General features: G+C 43.2%; 1 protein-coding gene and 1 long non-coding RNA gene across 2 annotated transcripts in view; one reads left to right on the forward strand and one right to left on the reverse strand.

Moving 5' to 3' along the window:
- EFHC2 (EF-hand domain containing 2) overlaps window positions 1-21,551 on the forward strand; it is a 161,244-nt gene that overhangs the window by 59,491 nt on the left and 80,202 nt on the right. Inside the window, exon 6 of the mRNA XM_029603120.1 lies at window positions 2,396-2,503. Coding sequence (XP_029458980.1) covers window positions 2,396-2,503 — 108 coding nt within the window. The remainder of the gene's footprint in view (window positions 1-2,395; window positions 2,504-21,551) is intronic.
- On the reverse strand, window positions 4,383-5,234 carry LOC115092333. The gene is made up of 3 exons (XR_003856995.1): window positions 5,172-5,234; window positions 4,919-5,057; window positions 4,383-4,811 (listed from the first exon to the last, which is right to left on the reverse strand). It is a non-coding gene; the product is annotated as an uncharacterized LOC115092333 (long non-coding RNA).

Raw genomic sequence — 21,551 nt, forward strand, 5'->3', positions numbered from 1 at the left:
GTAATGCTGCTTCCAAGACTACTATTGCTCACTGGTTGAAAGAGGCAATCAGTTCTGCGTATCTGTTGCAGGGTAGGTCTTTACCAGTGGGTCTCAAGACACATTCTACGTGTTTCCAGGCTACGTCCTGGGCAGAATGCCACCATATATCCCCAGAGGAGATTTGTAGGGCAGCGACATGGAAATCCTTACACACATTCGCCCGACATTATTGCCTGGATGTTCAGGCTCCAGGCACGGGAATTTTGGTACAGGGGTGATCAGAGCGGGACTCTCCGGATCCCATCCCATTTGAGGTAGCTCTGGTACATCCCAGGAGTCTGGACTGATCCAGGTACGTACAGGGAAAAGAAAATTAGGTCTTACCTTTGATAATTTTCGTTCCTGTAGTACCATGGATCAGTCCAGAGTCCCGCCCATTTATTCTGCTATGACAAGGGAGAGTCCGTAATGATTGTTTTTTTCTTTCATTCTCAGCTTCTTCCTGTCTATCCTGTTATCGATGGCTCGGGTTCTGTTCCCATTTGGGGGGTTGTTGAGCCGGTTCTTGTTGTTAGGTTACTGTATATAGTTAATTTGGTGTTTGATTGGGGCTTCATTCTGCTTTGACATTAAGTAATACTGCCAGACTGTAGGTGGCACCAGCCTAGATAAGGCGGAGATTTTTTTGTAAACTTCTGTCTCCATCTGCTAGAGGGGGGGGGCAAAACCCAGGAGTCTAGACTGATCTGTGGTACTACAGGAATGAAAATTATCAAAGGTAAGACCTAATTTTCTTTTCCAGCCCATGTTAGGGTCTTGCCCTGACAGGCTCACAGAAAAAAACCAGGTTCAACCCATTTCAATCTGAATTCATAAAAAGATATGGAATAGAAACAGTCCTTGTTGTCCTGTTGGATAATCTCCTTAAATATTGTGACAGAAGCCAGGCAGCAGTTTTAGTGTTATTGGATTTCTCAGAAGACTTTGACACTGTAGATCACATTACTCATTTGATCACAGCTGGCCTAGGTGGCAAAATCCTATTTCCCTTCTGTCGGATAGGCGACAATCAATACATTGTGCTGACACCATATCTGCACTTTGGATCTTGAACTCTGGGGTGCCCCTAAGGCTCCATATTGTCATCAGTACTCTTTAACATATATCTCAAGCCCCTGGCATAGTTGATTCAAACCTTTGATATAAAAGCCTACAACTATGTGGATGATGTCCAACTCGATCTACCAATGGATCCAGACCCAGCCACAGTTATAAATAAGTGAAGCACGTGCCTTACAGCCATTCAAGAATGGTCAAAAAATGATAAACTTCACCTAAATCCCAAAAGAATGGAGATACCTATACATGCAAGAGACACAAACAAATGCCTGACCTGAACATCTCATCCACAACCTATGAGCTGCCACTAAAAATACAGGTAAAAAACCTTGGAGTCTAATACATTTGGAACTCACCATTTTGGGCCACAATAAAAAGCTGCCACTTTCAACTTCAGAACTTTCAAAGATTCTACCTTCTTACGAAAAATGGATTACTGCAACGCAGTTTACAAGGGTTTAACAAACAAGGCCCTACACAAACTCCAGATAATACTGAACTCCACTGCATAACTGATAGAAGGATGCAAACCATAAGACCACATCACACCCATTCTACTCAAACAGTACTGGTTGCCAACACCGTACAGGATGAAATTCAAAACTCTGATATTCAAGCCTCTAAGAGGAGATGGACCTATTTACTTGAGCGAAAGGCTATCTGCATACATGCCTTTTAGGCCATAACTACTCCATCCATAAAACAAGTAAAAAGAACAGACATCCGCAATAGATCCTTCAGGGGGGCAGCAAATACTCTATGGAGCTCCTTACCAGAAGAGCTCCGACAAATACCTGACTGGTCTCACTATCAGGCCTTTAAATGGTAAACCCAAAAAGATTTACACCTTAAACATACTGCAATCCAGAATTTTCACTATGGTGCTATTTATTTTAAGTTAGTCACCAGTATTATGTTGCGGTTAGAGCTTAGTCATGATTGTAGATTTAATTAGAGTTAGGTCTTGAGGCACACTTTATTGTATGGCGTTGTATTGTGATTTTGCTGTTTTTCAAATCTGTTGACATGTTTGAAATGTGAAGCTACAAATGACCCGTGTGTGAGATAATTTTTTTTAATATTCTGTAACCTGCTTTGAGTGAATTCCATAATCATCAAGGTGGGAAATAAATCTGAGTAATAAATAAATAAACATGACACATAACACAGGGCATAACACACTGAGCTGGTTTTTCACTCAATGCGTGTTTGTTGCTACTCTGCTGGTAAATGCACCTATATCTTGGGCCTCCTTCATGCCAGATTCCTGAAATGAATTTCCTGTTCTTTGCAGCATGCCCCGGTGGATCTGCCTCGGCCCGGTCAGGTTTCATCTCACACTATTCTGAATGTGTTTGGACCGATGGGTCATGGGGGCCGCCACCTCCTAGACCGCCTTGAGGTGAGATAGTGGCCATGAGCTGAATAGTGCATAACTTCTCTTTCTTTCTTTTTGTTATACATTAAGATTTTGAATTGCTTAGACTTTTCTCCTATTCTGTGTCTGTGGCAAAAGCAATTTAGTAAATCAGGCCTCAAAAGAGCAATTTTTTCTTTTTTTTAACAAATCTGGAATCCATTCTTATTATCCTTGCCAAGAAAGGTCAGACATACCTTTCAAGTACCCAGTCCAGATGTTAATACAGAGAACTAAGTTCACTGCAATGGACTCTATACCTCCAAAGGAGGACACTAATCTTTAAATATTCTAATCTGAAGAATGATGTGGGGTTTTGAGGTAGAGTGGGATGCTGTGGAGGGAAGGATGGAGGGAAGTTCTTTTTCTTTGGGTTTCTAGCCCTTTCCCCATGGAATGCTATTTAATGATGCATTTTATTCTGCAGTGGATTTATGCCCTAGGCTGCCTATAGGCAAGTGGATAGATGATTTTTAACCCCTCACCCAACAAGATGGTGTGCCGCCACAGCTGATGTAAATCAAGTGATTCACAATATGGTGGCTTTCTATGGGTAGATTCACCCTTGATTTTATTGCTTTCAAGTGAAGCCAACTTTAATATTAGTCATGTCCTGACATATAGTTTGAAGTCATGCTAATGCATTATTATAAAATCAATAAAAAATTTAATTAAAAGGGCAATTTTTAAAAGAGCTAGCCATTTAACTATGGTGTTAGGAAAGTAGTGCTGTATTTTGAAAATTGTTCTAAATATAAGCTTTCCTGGGGACATAAATTGGTTTAGGGAGAAAACTATGCACTTTATTAAATATTCCAATATACGCACAATGTTTCTTCTGCTTAACCCCATCTGCAGATAGATCAAGGTGTAATGGCTGGGGAGTGATTAAGGTCAGTAGGTGGCTCTTTCTTAATTCCCACAGACAAACAGAAAATATCTTCACACTGAACTTAGCTGATTTTTACATTTATTGTCCCAGTAAATTGACTATATATAATAATCTAGGACTAATAGAAATTGAAATGCACATAATAAGACATAATGTAAACAAGGAAAATATACAAATGTAATAGAAGATAAGATACAAGAAAGCATATGCATAGAATAAGTAAATCAAAACCAGGGAATATATATATATATATATATATATATATATATATATATATATATATATATACACAATGTAAAACTAAATCTGCTCACTTCCCTGAGGTCATCCCATGAATCTCAGCAGTAGAACAGTCAGAACTCTTAGGGCTTCAGTGCTGGAACACTATCATGTCATGAACGTCTGGTGTTACTGCCAGTATTAAAGTGTTGGTCTTGTGAGGTAGTTTACCTAGAATACCTCATTCTTTGTCTGATTTTTCTCGCCAGTACCCAGCCATAAATCAGGCTGTGTACTCTTTCCTTTTCCATGCATTCCAGCCCTAGGGCAGAGGGGCCTTGTCAAGTGTTGGCTCAAAAAGGTCAGTGGAATGTGACCTATAGGTAGCTTAGTAATGCAGATTTCCGAGGGCCTCAGGGACTCATCACTAACCCACAAAATTCAGTGGTTTAGTTTTCCAGAGAAGACAGAGAGCTTAGCAGAAAAGAGAAGCCATTGGCCTGCGCCATTTTGCAAAATGGCGCCGGCCGTACGGCAACACGATTCGAGTGCAGGAGGTCGTTCCCGGACCCCCTCTGGACTTTTGGCAAGTCTTGTGGGGGTCAGGAGGCTCCTCCAAGCTGGCCAAAAGTCCCTGGGGGTCCAGCGGGGGTCCGGGAGCGATCTCCTACGCTCGTGACGTCAGGGGACAGGAACCAAAATGGCGCCGGCGCTACCTTTGCCCTGTCATATGACAGCACAAAACCATACAAAGTGACATATATTTTCTTTATTACATAGAAAAAATATTACAACAATCTTTAAATATTTAACATATTACCCACAAAAATATGTATCTAAAAATTCTCCCTCCATTCATACATCATACATACCCTTTCATACTTCTACTATCTTCATAAAAACTATCCCAATCCTCTCAGATTGAGTTACATGCCAAAATTTCCTTTCTTACAATATATTATGAATATGAAATACAATTTGTTAAATAAGCAGAGAAAATCCCATTTATCATGAATTATCACTCATTTAGAAAACAACAAATTTCTCATTTCTTCTGTTATTCTTTCTTATTTTCTTGTTCTCTCAACATGTTTCACCAACAGGCTTCCTCAGGAGATATATAAACGAATCTCCTACTGCTCATCTGTTCATGCTTATCACATATTTCTGAAAGGAGCTCATCTATAAAGTTTAATAGAATCAAATTAACATAATTTTCAATAAATTTTCATCAAAAATTTTTTTTTTAATTTACATTCTTCAAAAAACACTCAATAGATAGCTTTTACCTGTACGTCCTCAAAAAGATTTCTCTTAGACGTACATATCAGTATACCATTCCATTCATGCTGCTCTACGTCTTTTCAACAGGTATTTGCCCAGACGCTTGGATTTAAACACCGCTTCCACCTTTCCTTTATGAGTTACCTGAGCGAATTAAAACAGTCATTCTAATCATTTAAAGATTCCTACCAACAAGGAACAAACTTTTACCTTTCCAACCCCCTTTAGCATGAGTGACAAAGTGAAGGAAAAACTCACCATATCTTATAGATCTTAGCACACTGTCACCTTCGTAGCATTCAAAAGGACACCAACATGAAGTGAAACAAAGGAAGTGAGGAAGCCACTTCCCCTCTTCTTTTTTATACCTCCTTGCTCCAATCAAAACAGAAATCCAAATCTATCTCCGCCTCTCTATTTTACCCTCCCACCTGATTTCAACTCAGCCCTACTACACAATCAAGCTTACTTCAAAGGCAGAACTGAAAGACAACGCTTTCATTTAAAGTGAAAGAAACCCTTTCCTTTACTTATTTCTTTCACCACCCCAGATCAATAATAATTAACCTAAAGACAAACTACCCAATCTATTTTGTCATTTAAACCCTTGGGCCACAGCGTTCCCAAGAAAAAATCAGCCTTTGCTCCAAACGTAGCAATGTCTTATTAATATTACCTCCACGTCTATTGTGTATTTCTTGTATCACAAAAAAACGAAGCTCTTCCACTGTATGATGATATTCTTGCCAGTGTTTTACCAGTGGGGCAGTTTCAACCTCATTCCGAATCCTACTGCAGTGTTCTAATATCCGGATCCTAACTTTTCTTGTTGTTTTCCCCACGTAAAAGACGTGGGGAAAACAACACGTAAAAGACGTGCAATATTCAAAGCCCTTTCCATGAGAAAAAAAAACCATTTTACCCAGGGAAATAAGGCCTTTAAAAATTGCTCATGTCTGCAAGTAAAAAGTACATGTGTTATTCAATGATGCGTGTATTTTTACCGCAGTCTGCAGAGGCAGTCCTGGAGGTGGGGAATTGAACACCGCACATGCTTTTTGCCATAAAATTACCCTTAGAGAAAGCAGGTGTAAATCTCTGAGGGTTATTTTTCATTGGGCAATAATCAAAGCAAAAGTTCCTTGTACCCCTGTACCTTTGCTTTGAATATGGTGTAAATCCCGCAGGTGGAAAGTGACCTCAGAGTTTGTAATAGTGCAGCTCACTTGATCCCCACACAGTGCTTTTACTTACAGCCCTCAACTGCCACATATCAACTTGGCATTCCAGAAATGATGGATTTAGTTAAGAAAGTAGGGCAGAAGAGACTCAGTGTTACAGAACAAAAATTAGGATATATGTTAATCAGCAGTCAGTGCCGGGGAAGAGGGCCGTGATCTGCTGGGTGCAGCGGGTGGGGGGTCGTCTCTCAGAGGCCCATTCTTAAATTATCATATGACAGCAAAGAGTGTCTCACCCGAGTGGAGCAGCGAGCCCTTGATAAGAAGCTGGGAGGACAGGGCAACAGGGTGAAAGAGTTGAGTTTTGGGGGAGCACGGGAGAAGTGTGGGTACAAATAAGTGAAAACTGAATCTGAAACTAGAGGAGGAGAAGAGAAAGGAACAAGATTGCTGGAAAGTGTGATAGTTTTCTTAAGATGCCCACTAAGCAATTTGTTATATTGATGGATATTCAGCTTGTGGATGATATTATTTAGGGGGGAAAATGGGGGTTTTTGAATTATGATCTGCTAATTTGTAATCATACTATATAGTTATTCCATTCCTGTGCAGCTTAGAAATGAATTTGATATTGTGCATTCAGGAAACAGTTAAAGGGATTATTTTTTAAAGAGGCTTATGGATAAGCTATGTTTTATATTTGGTACCGTATAAGAAATTGCCATGCTGGGTCAGACCAAGGGTCCATCAAGCCCAGCATCATGTTTCCAACAGAGGCTAAACCAGGCCACAAGAACCTGGCAATTACCCAAACACTAAGAAGATCCCATGCTACTGATGCAATTAATAGCAATGGCTATTCCCTATGGGCCAGATTTTCAAAGGGTTACGCGTGTAACCGCTCCTGCGCGTGCCGAGCCTATTTTGCATATTCCCGGCAACGAGCGCAAGCCCCGGGATGCACATATGTCCCGGAGCTTTGTGAAAGGGGCGGGGCCGAGGCCTCCAGCACAGCGGCAGGCACAACTTATTAAACAAAGGTTAGGGGGGGTTAGATAAGGCTGGGGGGCGGAAGGAAAGTTTCTTCCGAGGCTGCTCCGATTTCGGAACAGCCTCGGAGGGAATGGGGAAAGCCATCGGGGTTCCCCTAGGGCTCAGTGCGTGCAAGGTGCACAAGTGTGCACCCCGTTGCGCACGCTGACCCTGGATTTTATAACATGCTCGTGGATGCGCGCACAAATCTACGCCCGCGCTAAGGCACTAAAATCTGGCCCTAAGTAAACTTGATTAATAGCAGTTAATAGACTTCTCCAAGAACTTATCCAAACCTTTTTTGAACCCAGCTACACTAACTGCACTAACCACATCCTCTGACAACAAATTCCAGAGCTTTATTGTGCGTTGAGTGAAAGAATTTTCTCCGATTAGTCTTAAATGTGCTACTTACTAACTTCATGGAATGCCCCCTAGTCCTTCTATTATTCGAAAGTGTAAATATCCAATTCACATCTACTCGATCAAGACCTCTCATGATCTTAAAGACCTCTATCATATCCCCCCTCAGCCGTCTCTTCTCCAAGCTGAACAGCCCTAACCTCTTCAGCTTTCCTCATAGGGGAACTGTTCCATCCCCTTTATCATTTTGGTTTCCCTTCTCTGTACCTTCTCCATCGCAACTATATCTTTTTTGAGATGCAGCGACCAGAATTGTACACAGTATTCAAGGTGCGGTCTCACCATGGAGCGATACAGAGGCATTATGACATTTTCTGTTTTATTAACCATTCCCTTCCTAATAATTCCTAGCATTCTGTTTGCTTTTTTGACTGCTGCAGCACACTGAGCCGATGATTTTAAAGTATTATCCACTATGATGCCTAGATCTTTTCCTGGGTGGTAGTTCCTAATATGGAACCTAACATCGTGTAACTACAGCAAGGGTTATTTTTCCCTATATGCACCTTGCACTTGTCCACTTGTTTTTAATATGTTTATATTTGTACAAGTTTTATGAATGTTATTTGTAATCCGCACTGAACTAATAGCTATTGAACTATTGAAAAGCTGTGGATTATAAGGTGTATAAATACATAAATATATATATATAAAGATGGATTTGTGCAAATATATGAATAATTGGAAAATGTTAATAAAAATGCTCTATAGGAAAAGACAAAGAAGAGAAGTAGCCTTATGAGTTAAAGCTTTAGGTATCTAAATGCATATACCCTGGAGAAAAGGAGAGACTGGGGTGATATGAGAGAGACATTCAAAGACTTGAAAAGTATTAATAATGCACAAGAAGCAGGTCTTTTTCTTTCTCTTTTAACCCAGCAGTTTCCTCTTGTGCCTTGGGCCTCTTGCTCAGTTGGAACCAGGGCTGATATCATGGCACAACGAGTCTTCATTTGCAAATACCCAGAAATATTTTCCTAATTTCCCCACTTGTACCTGTCATAAATAGTCTGGTCACTGCAGAAACAGTCTTTTTCATCTCATCCTGCTACACCAGTCCAGCCTTGACAATTGGGTTGTTTCCCCCTACCAGCAGATGGAGGCAGACATCACTGATTTCTCCTGTGACATCACAGCCACTACTTAGGAGGTGGTGCTAGCAGTGAGAATCTGCGTTTACCACGCATTTGGGCTTGTTTTTTTCAGGAATCGCTTTTTTCTTTTGCAACTCGCGAGTGGGTTTTTTTTGGGGGCTTTTATTTTCCTACTCACTTTTTTTTTTGGCTTGATGGGTGGGACTCTTGCCCTGCTGTTCCTGTCCCCTCTGATTGGCTTTTGTTCAACAGGCAGAACAAATAGTAGTACATCAGAGAGCTGAGCTGCAGCCCTCCCTATGCTGTGACTGGAAACTATGAGGAAAGAGTGTGGGACCTCAACAAGCACAGTTTCTTGTGGCCCTGCCCCTGCTTCCTCTTTAGTGCTGTGACCAGAAGCATGGGATTAGGGAATGGGGCCATTGTTCAGACTTCCTGGCAACAGCTACCAGCTGCTCTAACTTTTGCACCTCAGGCAGTCTAGCGGCAAATATCCTCTACCTTTGGAAAGCTGAAGGCCAAGAGCTATTTAAGCTGCAGAGGAGGGAAAAAAGGAGGGATAAGAGAGAAAAACAGAGGAGCACACAGGGAACAGAGGAGATGGAAGAAGAAAGGAGAGCGAGGAGGCATGTTCAGGAACTGAGGGGGCAAACGAGAAGGATGCACACCTCCCCCACATGTCCAGTCCTGGTCTGTGGAAAAGTTGGTGGTTGTGGATGAGTGGAAAAAGGGTTAGGAGATGGTCCAAAGCCAACATGAGAATTTCCATAGTGGGGTGGGGGGATGTGGCGGGAAGGAGACTACTCAGGCCGCTGTGGCCTGCAACTTGTTTTAATGATTTGGGTGGAGTGGTGGGTGATCTAGGCATTGTGCCTAACATGTTTTCTGTATATAAATACTTTCTAATAAAAGTGGTTTAAATTTCACGTTTTGGGCTTGTTTTTTTGGGTTGTTTTTTTAGCAAAGCATGCTTGTTTTTTCATAATTACCTGGCTACACTGGTGAGACTCCAATATTTTCTGCCTCCAGCAGATGGTAGGACTGGGATGGTGCAGCAGAGGTGACGATGGATCTGTGATCAGACCCCAGGGCCCAGCTACTGGTTGTAATGCCAGCAGTACGAACTAAAGAACCAGCTTCCAGCCCCTTTTGGAGTGTTAGGTTGCGCTTGACCTGGGAGCTGCAGGAAAGAGAAAAAGAGAATATTGCAAGTAGTGCTCCTGCTCCACAGAAAAGTGCCTCTCTGTTGCTGAGAGACATTTCCCTGCTCCTGAGGGGCTGAACATAAGATATGCCATACTGGGTCAGACCAGGGTCCATCAAACCCAGTATCTTGTTTCCAACAGTGGCCAATCCATGTCACATGTAGCTGGCAAGTATCCAAACATTAGATAAATCACAAGCTACTATTGCTTATTAATTACCGTAATAGCAGTTTATGGATTTTTCCTCTAGGAACTTATCCAAACCTTTTAAAAACCTAGTTACACTAATTGCTGTAACCACATCCTCTGGCAATGAATTCCACAGCTTAACTATGCACTGAGTGGAAAAAGAATTTTCTTCGATTTGTTTTAAATGAGATACTTGCTAACTTCATGGAGTTCCCCCTAGTTCTTCTATTATCTGACAGAGTAAATAACCGATGTACATTAACTTGTTCAAGTCTTTTCATGTTTCTCGCTTTGTCTCCCTGCTGCGCTCCTTGGTGCTGGAGTGGACCCCCACTTCCCTCTCTTCTGCTTGCTTCTGTCCATTTGTTTAAAAAAAAAAAAAAAGAAGCATCAGACAGCACAGGGCAGCAGTCTGCCTGTGTGTGTGTGCAGATCATCGGTGGGAGTAGCAGGAGATGTAGCGAGGCTGTACGGGGTGAGCACATACAATTTTCCCAGGGGTTCTACAGCTGCGGGGGCTCTTTTTGAGCACACCACTGCTGCAGGGCATGATGGAGAAGTCAGCCTGTGCCCTCTAGTGTTGCAAGGACTGCAGGGCTCTCAAGGGCACAGTGGAGAAAGGGCCTAATTTTTGGCCTGTGTTCACACGGAGGAGACACCTGGAGATTGCTCGAGGGAGAGTTTAGATCCTTCTTCACTGCCCGCTATTTTTTTGGCACGTTGACTCTGGAATGCCCTGAAATGCAGTCTACCATGCAGGCTCCAGAGTCAGCATCCATCTTGAATTTGCCCACGCAATTGGGCCTGGATGTCAGCAAGAAGGGGGGGGGGGGATTTGCAGAGGGAGTTCAGTTCACCTCCCATGCTGGTTCCCATGGGGATCCTGGGGGGACTTCTTATGGAAAGTGCTTCCGGACTGGCCCCGGGGCCCAAGGGAGAATTTAGTCTGGAGTTTTTACATGTTCTTCACTAGGCCTTCTGTGCCTTTTCCAGGACGAGAGCATGACCAGGTGCTGGGGTTCCCTTGCTGGGTCCCTCTCCCCAGATTCCAACCAAGAGGCCATGACCGGCTCTTAAGGACCCGGAGAATGCTGAGGGACCCAGGGATGCCAACAGTTTGGCATCCATAGAAGAAGGGGCGTTTACTCCTGAGCCAGAGTATGATTCTGTGATCTATCTTTTTGACTGGGATGAGCTAAACTACCTTATTGAGAAGTAGTTTCCTGTCTCCAATTGAAGGAGTCCCAGCTCTAGGACACTCCCATGTGGGACTCAATCATTAAGGGGAAGCAGAAAACTATGGTTGCTTTCTTGCTCCTCCCGGAGATCCAAGAAATGATGTTGGCTTAGTAGGAATCCCCAGAATCTGGCTTGAGAAGGGTTGATCTCCTAAAATTACTGTATTTGCTCCCTCCAGCTTTGATGCAGAAGTTATTCCAGGTTCTGATCGTGGATGCTCTGGTCACAGCTGTGAGGGGGGTGTATCACTCAAGGATCTGCAGGATAGGAAGATGGAGCCTCTTCTGCGCAGTTTGTTCATTTGGTCTGCCACAGTGGTTCAGATATCCATCTGTTCAGCTCTGGTGGTCCTGGGCTCTTCTGCACTGGATCCATCAGCTGCCAGAGAGCAAGGAAGTAGCTAGGATGGAGTCCGCTGCAGCCTTTATTGCGGATGCACTGTATGATCTGTTGTGGTGTTCATCCAGGTCGGTGGCTCTGTTGGTTGCGGTGCGCCGGCTTCTATGGCTGTGTAATTGGGCAGCTGACTCTTGATCTAAAACTCATCTGGGAAAGTTACCCTTTAAGGGCAGGCTGCTATTTGGCAAAGACCTGCTCCAGTTGGTGAAAACCCTTGGAGATCCTAAGCCCCAGTGCTTGCCGGAGGACAAGGGCCATTCTTTTTATAGGGCCAGCAGAGGTCGGGGGCAGTTTCAGACCTCAAGACAGTACTCTCTGGATAAGCAATTTTTTGGCGCCTTTTCTATTACCTTTTCCGATTCGAGAGGTCAGGGTCAGTCCTTTCATGGTGCCAGAAGACAAAGGGTTGATGCTGGTTCTTTAGCAGGGGCTGGAAGGACCTCCTCCTGAGGTCCCGAATGTTCACTACCTCCTGACTGCTGTCGGCGGACATCTATGTGAGTTCTTCAGGGAGTGGATCCACATAATATCCGACAAGTGGGTGTTGGAGATTGTGCACTCGGATTACATTCTGGACTTGAATTGCCCCATATGAGATGTCTTCATGGTATCTCCCTGACCCACTCTGGCCAAGCAACAGGTAGTCTGTGAGATTTTGCTGAAGATACAGCTCTTGTGGGCAGTGGTACCGGTGCCTTCTTTGAAACGGGGCCACGATCGTTATTCTATCTACTTCATGGTGCCCAAGAAAGATGGTTCCTTTCATCCCATTCTGGATCTCAAGGACATGAGCTACACAGTATTGCATGGAAATATTGTGGTCCGTGCTCGCTGCAGTTCACCAGGGGGAGTACCTCTGTTCATTGGATCTGTCGGAAGCCTACCTGCATGTTCTCATTCAGTATATGGATGAAAGGTATCTGTGTTTTTTTGTGTTGCAGGAGCACTTCCAGTTTTGACTGTTACCATTTGATCTGGCAACCACACAACATGTCTTTACCAAGGTGATGGTGGTAGGAGCAGTGGCTTTCCAGTGCAAGGAAATCACAGTCCACCTGTATCTCGACGATTGGTTAATATGGGCACCGTTCCACGAGGAGGCAGAACACATGACTTGTTGAGTAGTTCAGCTGTTAAAGGGTTTGGGCTGGGTGGTCAATTTTGCCAAAAATACACTACAGCCTAAGCAGTCCCTGGAGTATCTGGGGGTGCGATTTGACACATGGGACAAGTGTTTCTCACAAATGAGAAGGTGTGCAAGATTCTCAGTCAGGTTCAGGTGTTTCTGGACTTAATGGTACCATCTGTGAGGGATTATTTATTCTATTTTATTTATTTTTAATTTTTATATACCGGAATTCCTGTATACAATACAAATCAATCCGGTTTACAATAAACAATAAGTTACCCTGGTTGGAGCGGTCCGACCTGGGCTTATTACAAGGAACATTAAACAGTAACAATAAACCATTTAACATTTTTTTCGTATTTTGAAACAATATGTGGGTTCAACTTTTTACAAGGAACTTTGAATAGCGACACCGAACCACCAAACGCCATCGTATTCTAAAGATAGTTAGCGGATTATCCTCAAGTGCTTGGTCTGATGGCAGTGATCCTGGATATAGTGCCGTGGGCCAGAGCCCACATGCACCCACTCCAGGTGTCACTTCTGACGTGTTGATTACGGAGTTCGACTAGCTTTGCAACAACCAGTGAGTCGGTCACTTTGCTAGTGGATGAATCTGTTGAGAGGAGTCAGCCTGGTCACACAAGCCTCTTGGGCTGGAGGACTCGTTGTCAGGATCAGGTGGCCTAGGGGACTTGGTCTCTGGAGAAGGCCTCGTGGTTAATCAACCGGTTGAAAACCAGGGCCATATGCTTGACGCTAAAAATCCCGCCAGCTAAAAACTTATTTGGCTATGTCACGGACATTCCAAGGGTGTTCCGAGGCAAAGCACCATTATCCAGCTAAGTTACCTCGATAACTCTGATTTTCAGTGTTATCCAGTCAAGGTAGCCAGATGACTTTTGGACAGCCAAAGATTAATCTTAAAGTTAACTGGATAAACTTATCCAACTAATTATAAGATAGCCAAATATGTTCACCAGTATGCCTGTACCACTGAATATCCTGGCTAAGGTAACCAGGTAAGTTTATCCGGCTAACTTTTCTTTTTCTTTTTTTATTGTTTATTTATGTATTTTCCAATAAATTTTTCAAGAGAACATTTTTGAACAGATAAAGTACTCTCTAATCTAAATAAACTTAAAGGATCTGTTGTTTTCTTGCAGGAAATCCACATGACTGCCAGAGCACATCTCAAATTAAAAAAAGAAGGGTTTCGATCAAGTTTTTGTGGTGCCAGGTTCCTCTCATAGTCGAGGTGTTGCCATTTTAATTCATAAGTCAGTTGCTTTTCAATGGCAGCAGTCCATAGTGGACCCTAGAGGGCGCAATATTATTGTGGTGGGGCTTCTTTTTGGTGAGGTTACCATCCTGGTTTTGGTTCCTGGGCCGAATCAGTATGATCATAGGTTTTTTGTGTTGCGGGAGCACTTCCAGTTTTGAATGTTACCATTTGATCTGGCGACCACACAACACGTCTTTACCAAGGTGATGGTAGTAGCAGCAGTGGTCCTCCAACCTGGTTGCTCATGTGGTTTCCATAGGCAGAGCGCCTATCGTGCATGAGGGAGATCGTAATTGTGTGGCTGATCCTGCTCTGGATTGTCAATCGCACTCCATGGGCAGACCACTCAGTAGCACTAAAGGACTGCCATTTTTATGTGACTCCCTACATGTTCTTGATGCTTGGAGAGTCCTCAATCCCTGCACCAGGGACATTACACACCCTGCATGATCTGCTGATTCTAAGTCCAGACTTGATTATCTGCTGGTTTCTGATTCCCTTTTTTCTGAGCTGCAGAGCTTAGCTATGTATTGAACCTATGGTAGTGTCTGATCACTGCCCAGTGACTTGTGTTTTATGGGGGCGGGCTCTGATCATGATTTTTCTAATTGGCAAATGCCTTCTTGGTGATGCAAGATAAGGCCTTTAAGGATTTTTTGTTGTCTAAATGGCAAGCCTATGCATTGAATAATAAGCAACATTAATCAGACCCCATCTTCTAGGAAAAAGCAAAAGTAGTGCTTAGGGGTGATATCATTGGTACTCCATCCGTCGTAAACGGGAATTCGATAGGGAAATTTTAGGAATTATTAGGAAGGGAATGGTTAATAAAACAGAAAATGTCATAATGCCTCTATCGCTCCATGGTGAGACCGCACCTTGAATACTGTGTACAGTTCTTGTTGCCACATCTCAAAAAAGATATAGTTGCGATGGAGAAGGTACAGAGAAGGGCAACCAAAATGATAAAGGGGATGGAACAGCTCCCCTATGAGGTTAGGGCTGTTCAGCTTGGAGAAGAGACAGCTGAGGAGGGATATGATAGAGGTCTTTAAGATCATGAGAGGTCTTGAACGAGTAGATGTGAATCAGTTATTTACACTTTTGAATAATAGAAGGACTAGGGGGCATTCCATGAAGTTAGCAAGTAGCACATTTAAGACTAATCGGAGAAAATTCTTTTTCACTCAATGCACAATAAAGCTCTGGGATTTGTTGCCAGAGGATGTGGTTAGTGCAGTTAGTGTAGCTGGGTTCAAAAAAGGTTTGGATAAGTTCTTGGAGGAGAAGTCCAGTAACGTCTATTAATCAAGTTTACTTAGGGAATAGCCACTGCTATTAATTGCATCAGTAGCACGGGATCTTCTTAGTGTTTGGGTAATTGCCAGGTTCTTGTGGCCTGGTTTGGCCTCTGTTGGAAACAGGATGCTGGGCTTGATGGACCCTTGGTCTAACCCAGCATGGCAATTTCTTATGTTCTTATCTTACCTATCAGTTGAATCGGTGTAAGAGAGATCTTAATACACATTCGACCCCAGAGCTCCAATGCAACTTCCTTTTTTTTGTGGAAAACTTTAAATGAAAACCTATTCAAGAGAGTGACATATTCTCTGTTTTCGTTGAAGCATAAATTATTTCTTTTTGGCAATACATCTGGCAAGAGGTTAGACAATTTAATAAGGGGGGAACGAAAATCCGTATTTGTTTCCAATCTCCGGGGTAGTGATGAGAAGCTGGTTATTTCCACCGATGACATTGATAAGACAGGCTAAGAGAGAATTTGAAAAGAAGTTGGCTGTAGAGGCAAAAACTCTCAGTAAAACCTTTTTTAAATATATCCGAAGCAGAAAGCCTGTGAGGGAGTCAGTTGGACCGTTAGATGATCGAGGGGTTAAAGGGGCACTTAGAGAAGATAAGGCCATCGCGGAAAGATTAAATGATTGCAACGGTGTTTACTGAAGAGATTTCTTTTCTTCGGTGTTGGGGAGGTACCCGTAATGGAGAAGGTTTTCATGGGTAATGATTCAGATGGACTGAATCAAATCACGGTGAACCTAGAAGATGTGGTAGGCCTGATTGACAAACTGAAGAGTAGTAAATCACCTGGACCGGATGGTATACACCCCAGAGTTCTGAAGGAACTAAAAAATGAAATTTCAGACCTATTAGTAAAAATTTGTAACTTATCATTAAAATCATCCATTGTACCTGAAGACTGGAGGATAGCAAATGTAACCCCAATATTTAAAAAGGGCTCCAGGGGCGATCCGGGAAACTACAGACTGGTTAGCCTGGCTTCAGTACCAGGAAAAATAGTGGAAAGTGTTCTAAACATCAAAATCACAGAACATATAGAAAGACATGGTTTAATGGAACAAAGTCAGCATGGCTTTACCCAGGGCAAGTCTTGCCTCACAAATCTGCTTCACTTTTTTGAAGGAGTTAATAAACATGTGGATAAAGGTGAACCGGTAGATATAGTATACTTGGATTTTCAGAAGGCGTTTGACAAAGTTCCTCATGAGAGGCTTCTAGGAAAAGTAAAAAGTCATGGGATAGGTGGCGATGTCCTTTCGTGGATTGCAAACTGGCTAAAAGACAGGAAACAGAGAGTAGGATTAAATGGGCAATTTTCTCAGTGGAAGGGAGTGGACAGTGGAGTGCCTCAGGGATCTGTATTGGGCCCTTACTTTTCAATCTACCTTATAAATGGCCTGTGACCGACGGCCCGCAAATGCGCAGTAGAGACCAGCTCTACCGCGCATGTGCGGGCGAGCACGTCGCTCTGAGGCAGCTTCAGAAAGAAAAAAAAATGGCGGCGTCGGCGGTACCGGCAGCGGGCGGCGACGGCGGTACCGGCAGCGGGCGGCGACGGCGGTAGCGGCGACGGCGGTAGCGGGCGGTAGCGAGGGAGGGAGAAGAGAGAGAGAGGGAGGGACGGACTGAGTGGGAGGGAGGGACGGAGAGAGAGAGTGGGAGGGAGTGACTGAGTGAGAGGGAGGGACTGAGTGAGAGGGAGGGAGTGGGACTGAGTGAGAGGGAGAGGGGGGACTGAGGGAGGGAGGGGGACTGGGAGAGAGAGGGAGGGAGTGGGACTGAGGGAGAGTGAGTGGGACTGGAGTGAGTGAGAGGGAGGGGGGAGGGAGTGAGTGAGAGTGAGGGGGAGGGACTGAGGGAGGGAGTGGGACTGAGGGAGAGAGAGGGAGGGAGGGAGTGGGACTGAGGGAGTGGGGACTGAGTGAGAGTGAGTGGGACTGAGTGAGTGAGAGGGAGGGAGAGAGGGGGGAGGGAGTGAGTGAGTGAGACTGAGTGGGAGGGAGGGACTGAGTGATAGGAGAGGGAGGGTGGGGAGGAGTGGGTGAGGGAGGGGGTGGTGAAGAGTGAGGGGAGAGAGAAAGAGGGGGGAGGTGAGAGACAGAGGGATGTAGCCCGTTTTAACGGGCTTAACGGCTTGTATATTTATAAATGATCTGGAAAGAAATACGACGAGTGAGATAATCAAATTTGCAGATGACACAAAATTATTCAGAGTAGTTAAATCACAAGCAGATTGTGATAAATTGCAGGAAGACCTTGTGAGACTGGAAAATTGGGCATCCAAATGGCAGATGAAATTTAATGTGGATAAGTGCAAGGTGATGCACATAGGGAAAAATAACCCATGCTATAATTACACAATGTTGGGTTCCATATTAGGTGTTACAACCCAAGAAAGAGATCTAGGTGTCATAGTGGATAACACATTGAAATCGTCGGTACAGTGTGCTGCGGCAGTCAAAAAAGCAAACAGAATGTTGGGAATTATTAGAAAGGGAATGGTGAATAAAACGGAAAATGTCATAATGCCTCTGTATCGCTCCATGGTGAGTCCGCACCTTGAATATTGTGTACAATTCTGGTCGCCGCATCTCAAAAAAGATATAATTGTGATGGAGAAGGTACAGAGAAGGGCTACCAAAATGATAAGGGGAATGGAACAACTCCCCTATGAGGAAAGACTAAAGAGGTTAGGACTTTTCAGTATGGAGAAGAGATGACTGAGGGGGGATATGATAGAGGTGTTTAAAATCATGAGAGGTCTAGAACGGGTAGATGTGAATCGGTTATTTACTCTTTCGGATAGTAGAAAGACTAGGGGGCACTCCATGAAGTTAGCATGGGGCACATTTAAAACTAATCGGAGAAAGTTCTTTTTTACTCAATGCACAATTAAACTCTGGAATTTGTTGCCAGAGGATGTGGTTAGTGCAGTTAGTATAGCTGTGTTTAAAAAAGGATTGGATAAGTTCTTGGAGGAGAAGTCCATTACCTGCTATTAAGTTCACTTAGAAAATAGCCACTGCCATTAGCAATGGTTACATGGAATAGACTTAGTTTTTGGGTACTTGCCAGGTTCTTATGGCCTGGATTGGCCACTGTTGGAAACAGGATGCTGGGCTTGATGGACCCTTGGGTCTGACCCAGTATGGCATTTTCTTATGTTCTTATGTATTGGTGCTTTTTTCAGACTTATTATCGTCAATATACTACAGAGGCGGAACATCTCTCTGCTAGAGCTTGGTTTATGGAGAGGATCTCTTTACCAGCTCTAGCTCCTGAGCAGGTGGATAGGCTGAATGAACCATTTATGGTAGAGGAAATCACTGCGGTGGCTAAAGACTGTAAGAATTTCAAGGCACCAATCCCCGATGGGCTTCCATCTTTTTTTTATAAAGTACTGAACTCAGCTGTACTACAGAGTATGAAATGTTTGTTTGATGCTACGGTGGCCAAGGGGGAGATGCCGACACACTTCAAATGGCCAATATAATTGTGCTTCCTAAGCCTAGAAGAGATTTTACTGAACCATCTGCTTATCAACCGATTTCTTTGTTAAATATTGATATTAAAATGTATGCTAAGCTTTTAGCTAAACGCTTGGCAGTTATTCTTCTTTCCTTGGTTTCCCCGGGGCAAGCAGGGTTCGTGAAGGGGTGGCATTCCAGTGTTAATATCCGATGCATCTCCCTTTTGCTTGACCTTTGCAAACACTGCCATTTTGTTGATCCTGTCCTAGTGGGGTTTAATGCCGAGAAGGCTTTTGACTGGGTTTCATGATCATTTTTAAAATTTGTTTTGGATAAATTTGGGTTTTCGGGTTTTTTCTCCCAGGCTATTTAAGTCTTATATGCTAACCCAGGGGCTCATATTTGAGTTAATATAGACACTCTACTTCTTTTCCTCTGTCTAGGGGTACTTGCCAAGGTTATCTTATCAATTGAGTACTTGGTACATGCCCTTCAGGACCTCCTACAGGATTATACGGTGTTTAATAATTTTTCTTTTATGAGTACATTCTTATTTGCAGATGACATCCTTCTTTTTATCCCACAGGCATGGCGCCTTCTTCCTCAAATTTTGGAAATTTTTCAGGAATTTGGTTCTTTTTCGGGCCTCATATTAAACTTGGATAAGTCCGAGGTCTTAGATATTCTAGGGCATTTACAAGACTCCTGGCCAGATATCCCTTTGCATTGGGTAGAGGATTTGATTAAATATCTGGGTGTCCGTATTCATAGGGATACTGCTAAGTGGTATCAAGTTAACATTCCACCATTACTAGGGGATATTCATAAATACACTTTGGGGTGGATGACTCTTATTTTATCACTTATGGGCTGGATAGCATTGTTTAAGATGTCTCTTCTTCCTAAACTACTCTATATGTTACAAATAATGCTTTTAATTCTCACCTCCTTAGATCTTAAAGGGTTTTATCGTGTCTGTTCCAGGTTTGGCTGGGGGGAGCATAAAGTGAGGGTATCCCTTGTCAAATTGGTGGTGCCCGCTCTAGAAGGAGGCTGAGGTTTTCCTGATTTACAGTACTGTAATCTAGCCTGTGCATTGAAGACCTTAGAGACTGACTTCTGTTATTGTTTTGCTGATGTACATGTGGAGCAATGTGTGGCTTCTTCTTATGATTTATGGTTCCTGCTTCACATTTGTTCCAAGGATCTTCCTGTTCATTTATCCCATAATATCATGGTGAAATATATGCAGTTTGGTTGGAAAGCCATAAGACAGAGGATGTCGCTCTCTTGGAAGATCTCTCCATGGTAATCCATGGTTTTTGCCCGGGAAAGACTGTATTTTTTTGTACAGTTGACTTATGCGGTTCATAATATACATTTCACAGTTTTATTCAATGCCAGCAAATTTATTCCTTCCTAAGATGCCAAGAGTTATTTGGTTTTGAGCCCAGACACGTTTTTTACTATTTCCAAATTGCGAGTTTCATTATCAACAATTTTGGGCCCAGTCATGCCTCTTGTTCCTCAGGCCCATTCCACGGGGGCGGAATCAGACCTTGGCAGGCCTGTATACATTTCTGCATTCCATTATCTCTTACAAAATGTTTGGGATATTTATTTATTTATTTATTTATTTATTTATTTAAAGGATTTATATACCGGAGGTTCCTGTATAATATACATATCACCCCGGTTTACAAGGAACGGTAACTATCGCTTCATTTAGCGGTTTACATTGAACATGTTAAAAAAAATGGTTTACATTGAACAGGTTAGAAACTAAGTAACAAAACTTAAATATGAGACAGAAACTATCGCTTCATATAGCGGTTTACATTGCAAGGTTAAACAAAGTGACAAATTAGAGTATCTTACTAAGCCTCTCATAAACATGCGAGTTAATAAATAAATAGCCTGATAATGTTTGTCAACATGAATATATGTATATATGATTATATAGAGGATCCTAAAAAGTGGTTATATGATTATCCCAGGACAAGCAGGATGCTAGTCCTCACATATGGGTGACGTCATCCACGGAGCCCTTAAGCGGGAAAAACTTCTGGCAAGTTTCTAGAAGTTTTAAACTGGCTGCCTGAGGCTACTGAGCATGCCCGGCATGCCATGATATTTCCTGCCACAGGGGTCTCACTCCAGTCTTCTTTTTTCCGCGCTGCTAGCTGCATCGCGGTTTCCAGGAGCCCTGTGAGTTACCTCACAACAATCTAAAAAAAAAAAATTTTCATACTTCTTCCCTTTACGGGTCTTACTCGGTTTGTCACCGGCTGGTGACAAACATCCTACTTTCTTCACGAAGAAGGAATCCGAAATCATCGACGGATGTCGACGGAGAAAACTTCCGGATTCAAAAAATGTCCGGCCTGCAACCGGACTATGTCCATCACCGACCCGCACGTCGAGTGCGTCCGCTGTTTGGGAGGAGACCACGACATCGCCTCTTGTGCCCAGTGTCAAGAAATGACGGCGAAAGGTAGAAAACTTCGCCATGAAAAAATGGCTCAGATTTTTCAAATCAGAGCACCGACATCGCCATCGACCTCGACTAGATCTTCCCCGGTAGGCGTATCGAAGAAGATACTTCTAAAGAAAAGAGTCCAACAAGGTTCGGGAGATGCTTCCTCGCCAACACCGTCTGTGGCATCGTCCAAATC

This window comes from Rhinatrema bivittatum, chromosome 5 (assembly GCF_901001135.1).
Source record: "Rhinatrema bivittatum chromosome 5, aRhiBiv1.1, whole genome shotgun sequence".
NCBI classification, from domain to species: Eukaryota; Metazoa; Chordata; class Amphibia; order Gymnophiona; family Rhinatrematidae; genus Rhinatrema; species Rhinatrema bivittatum.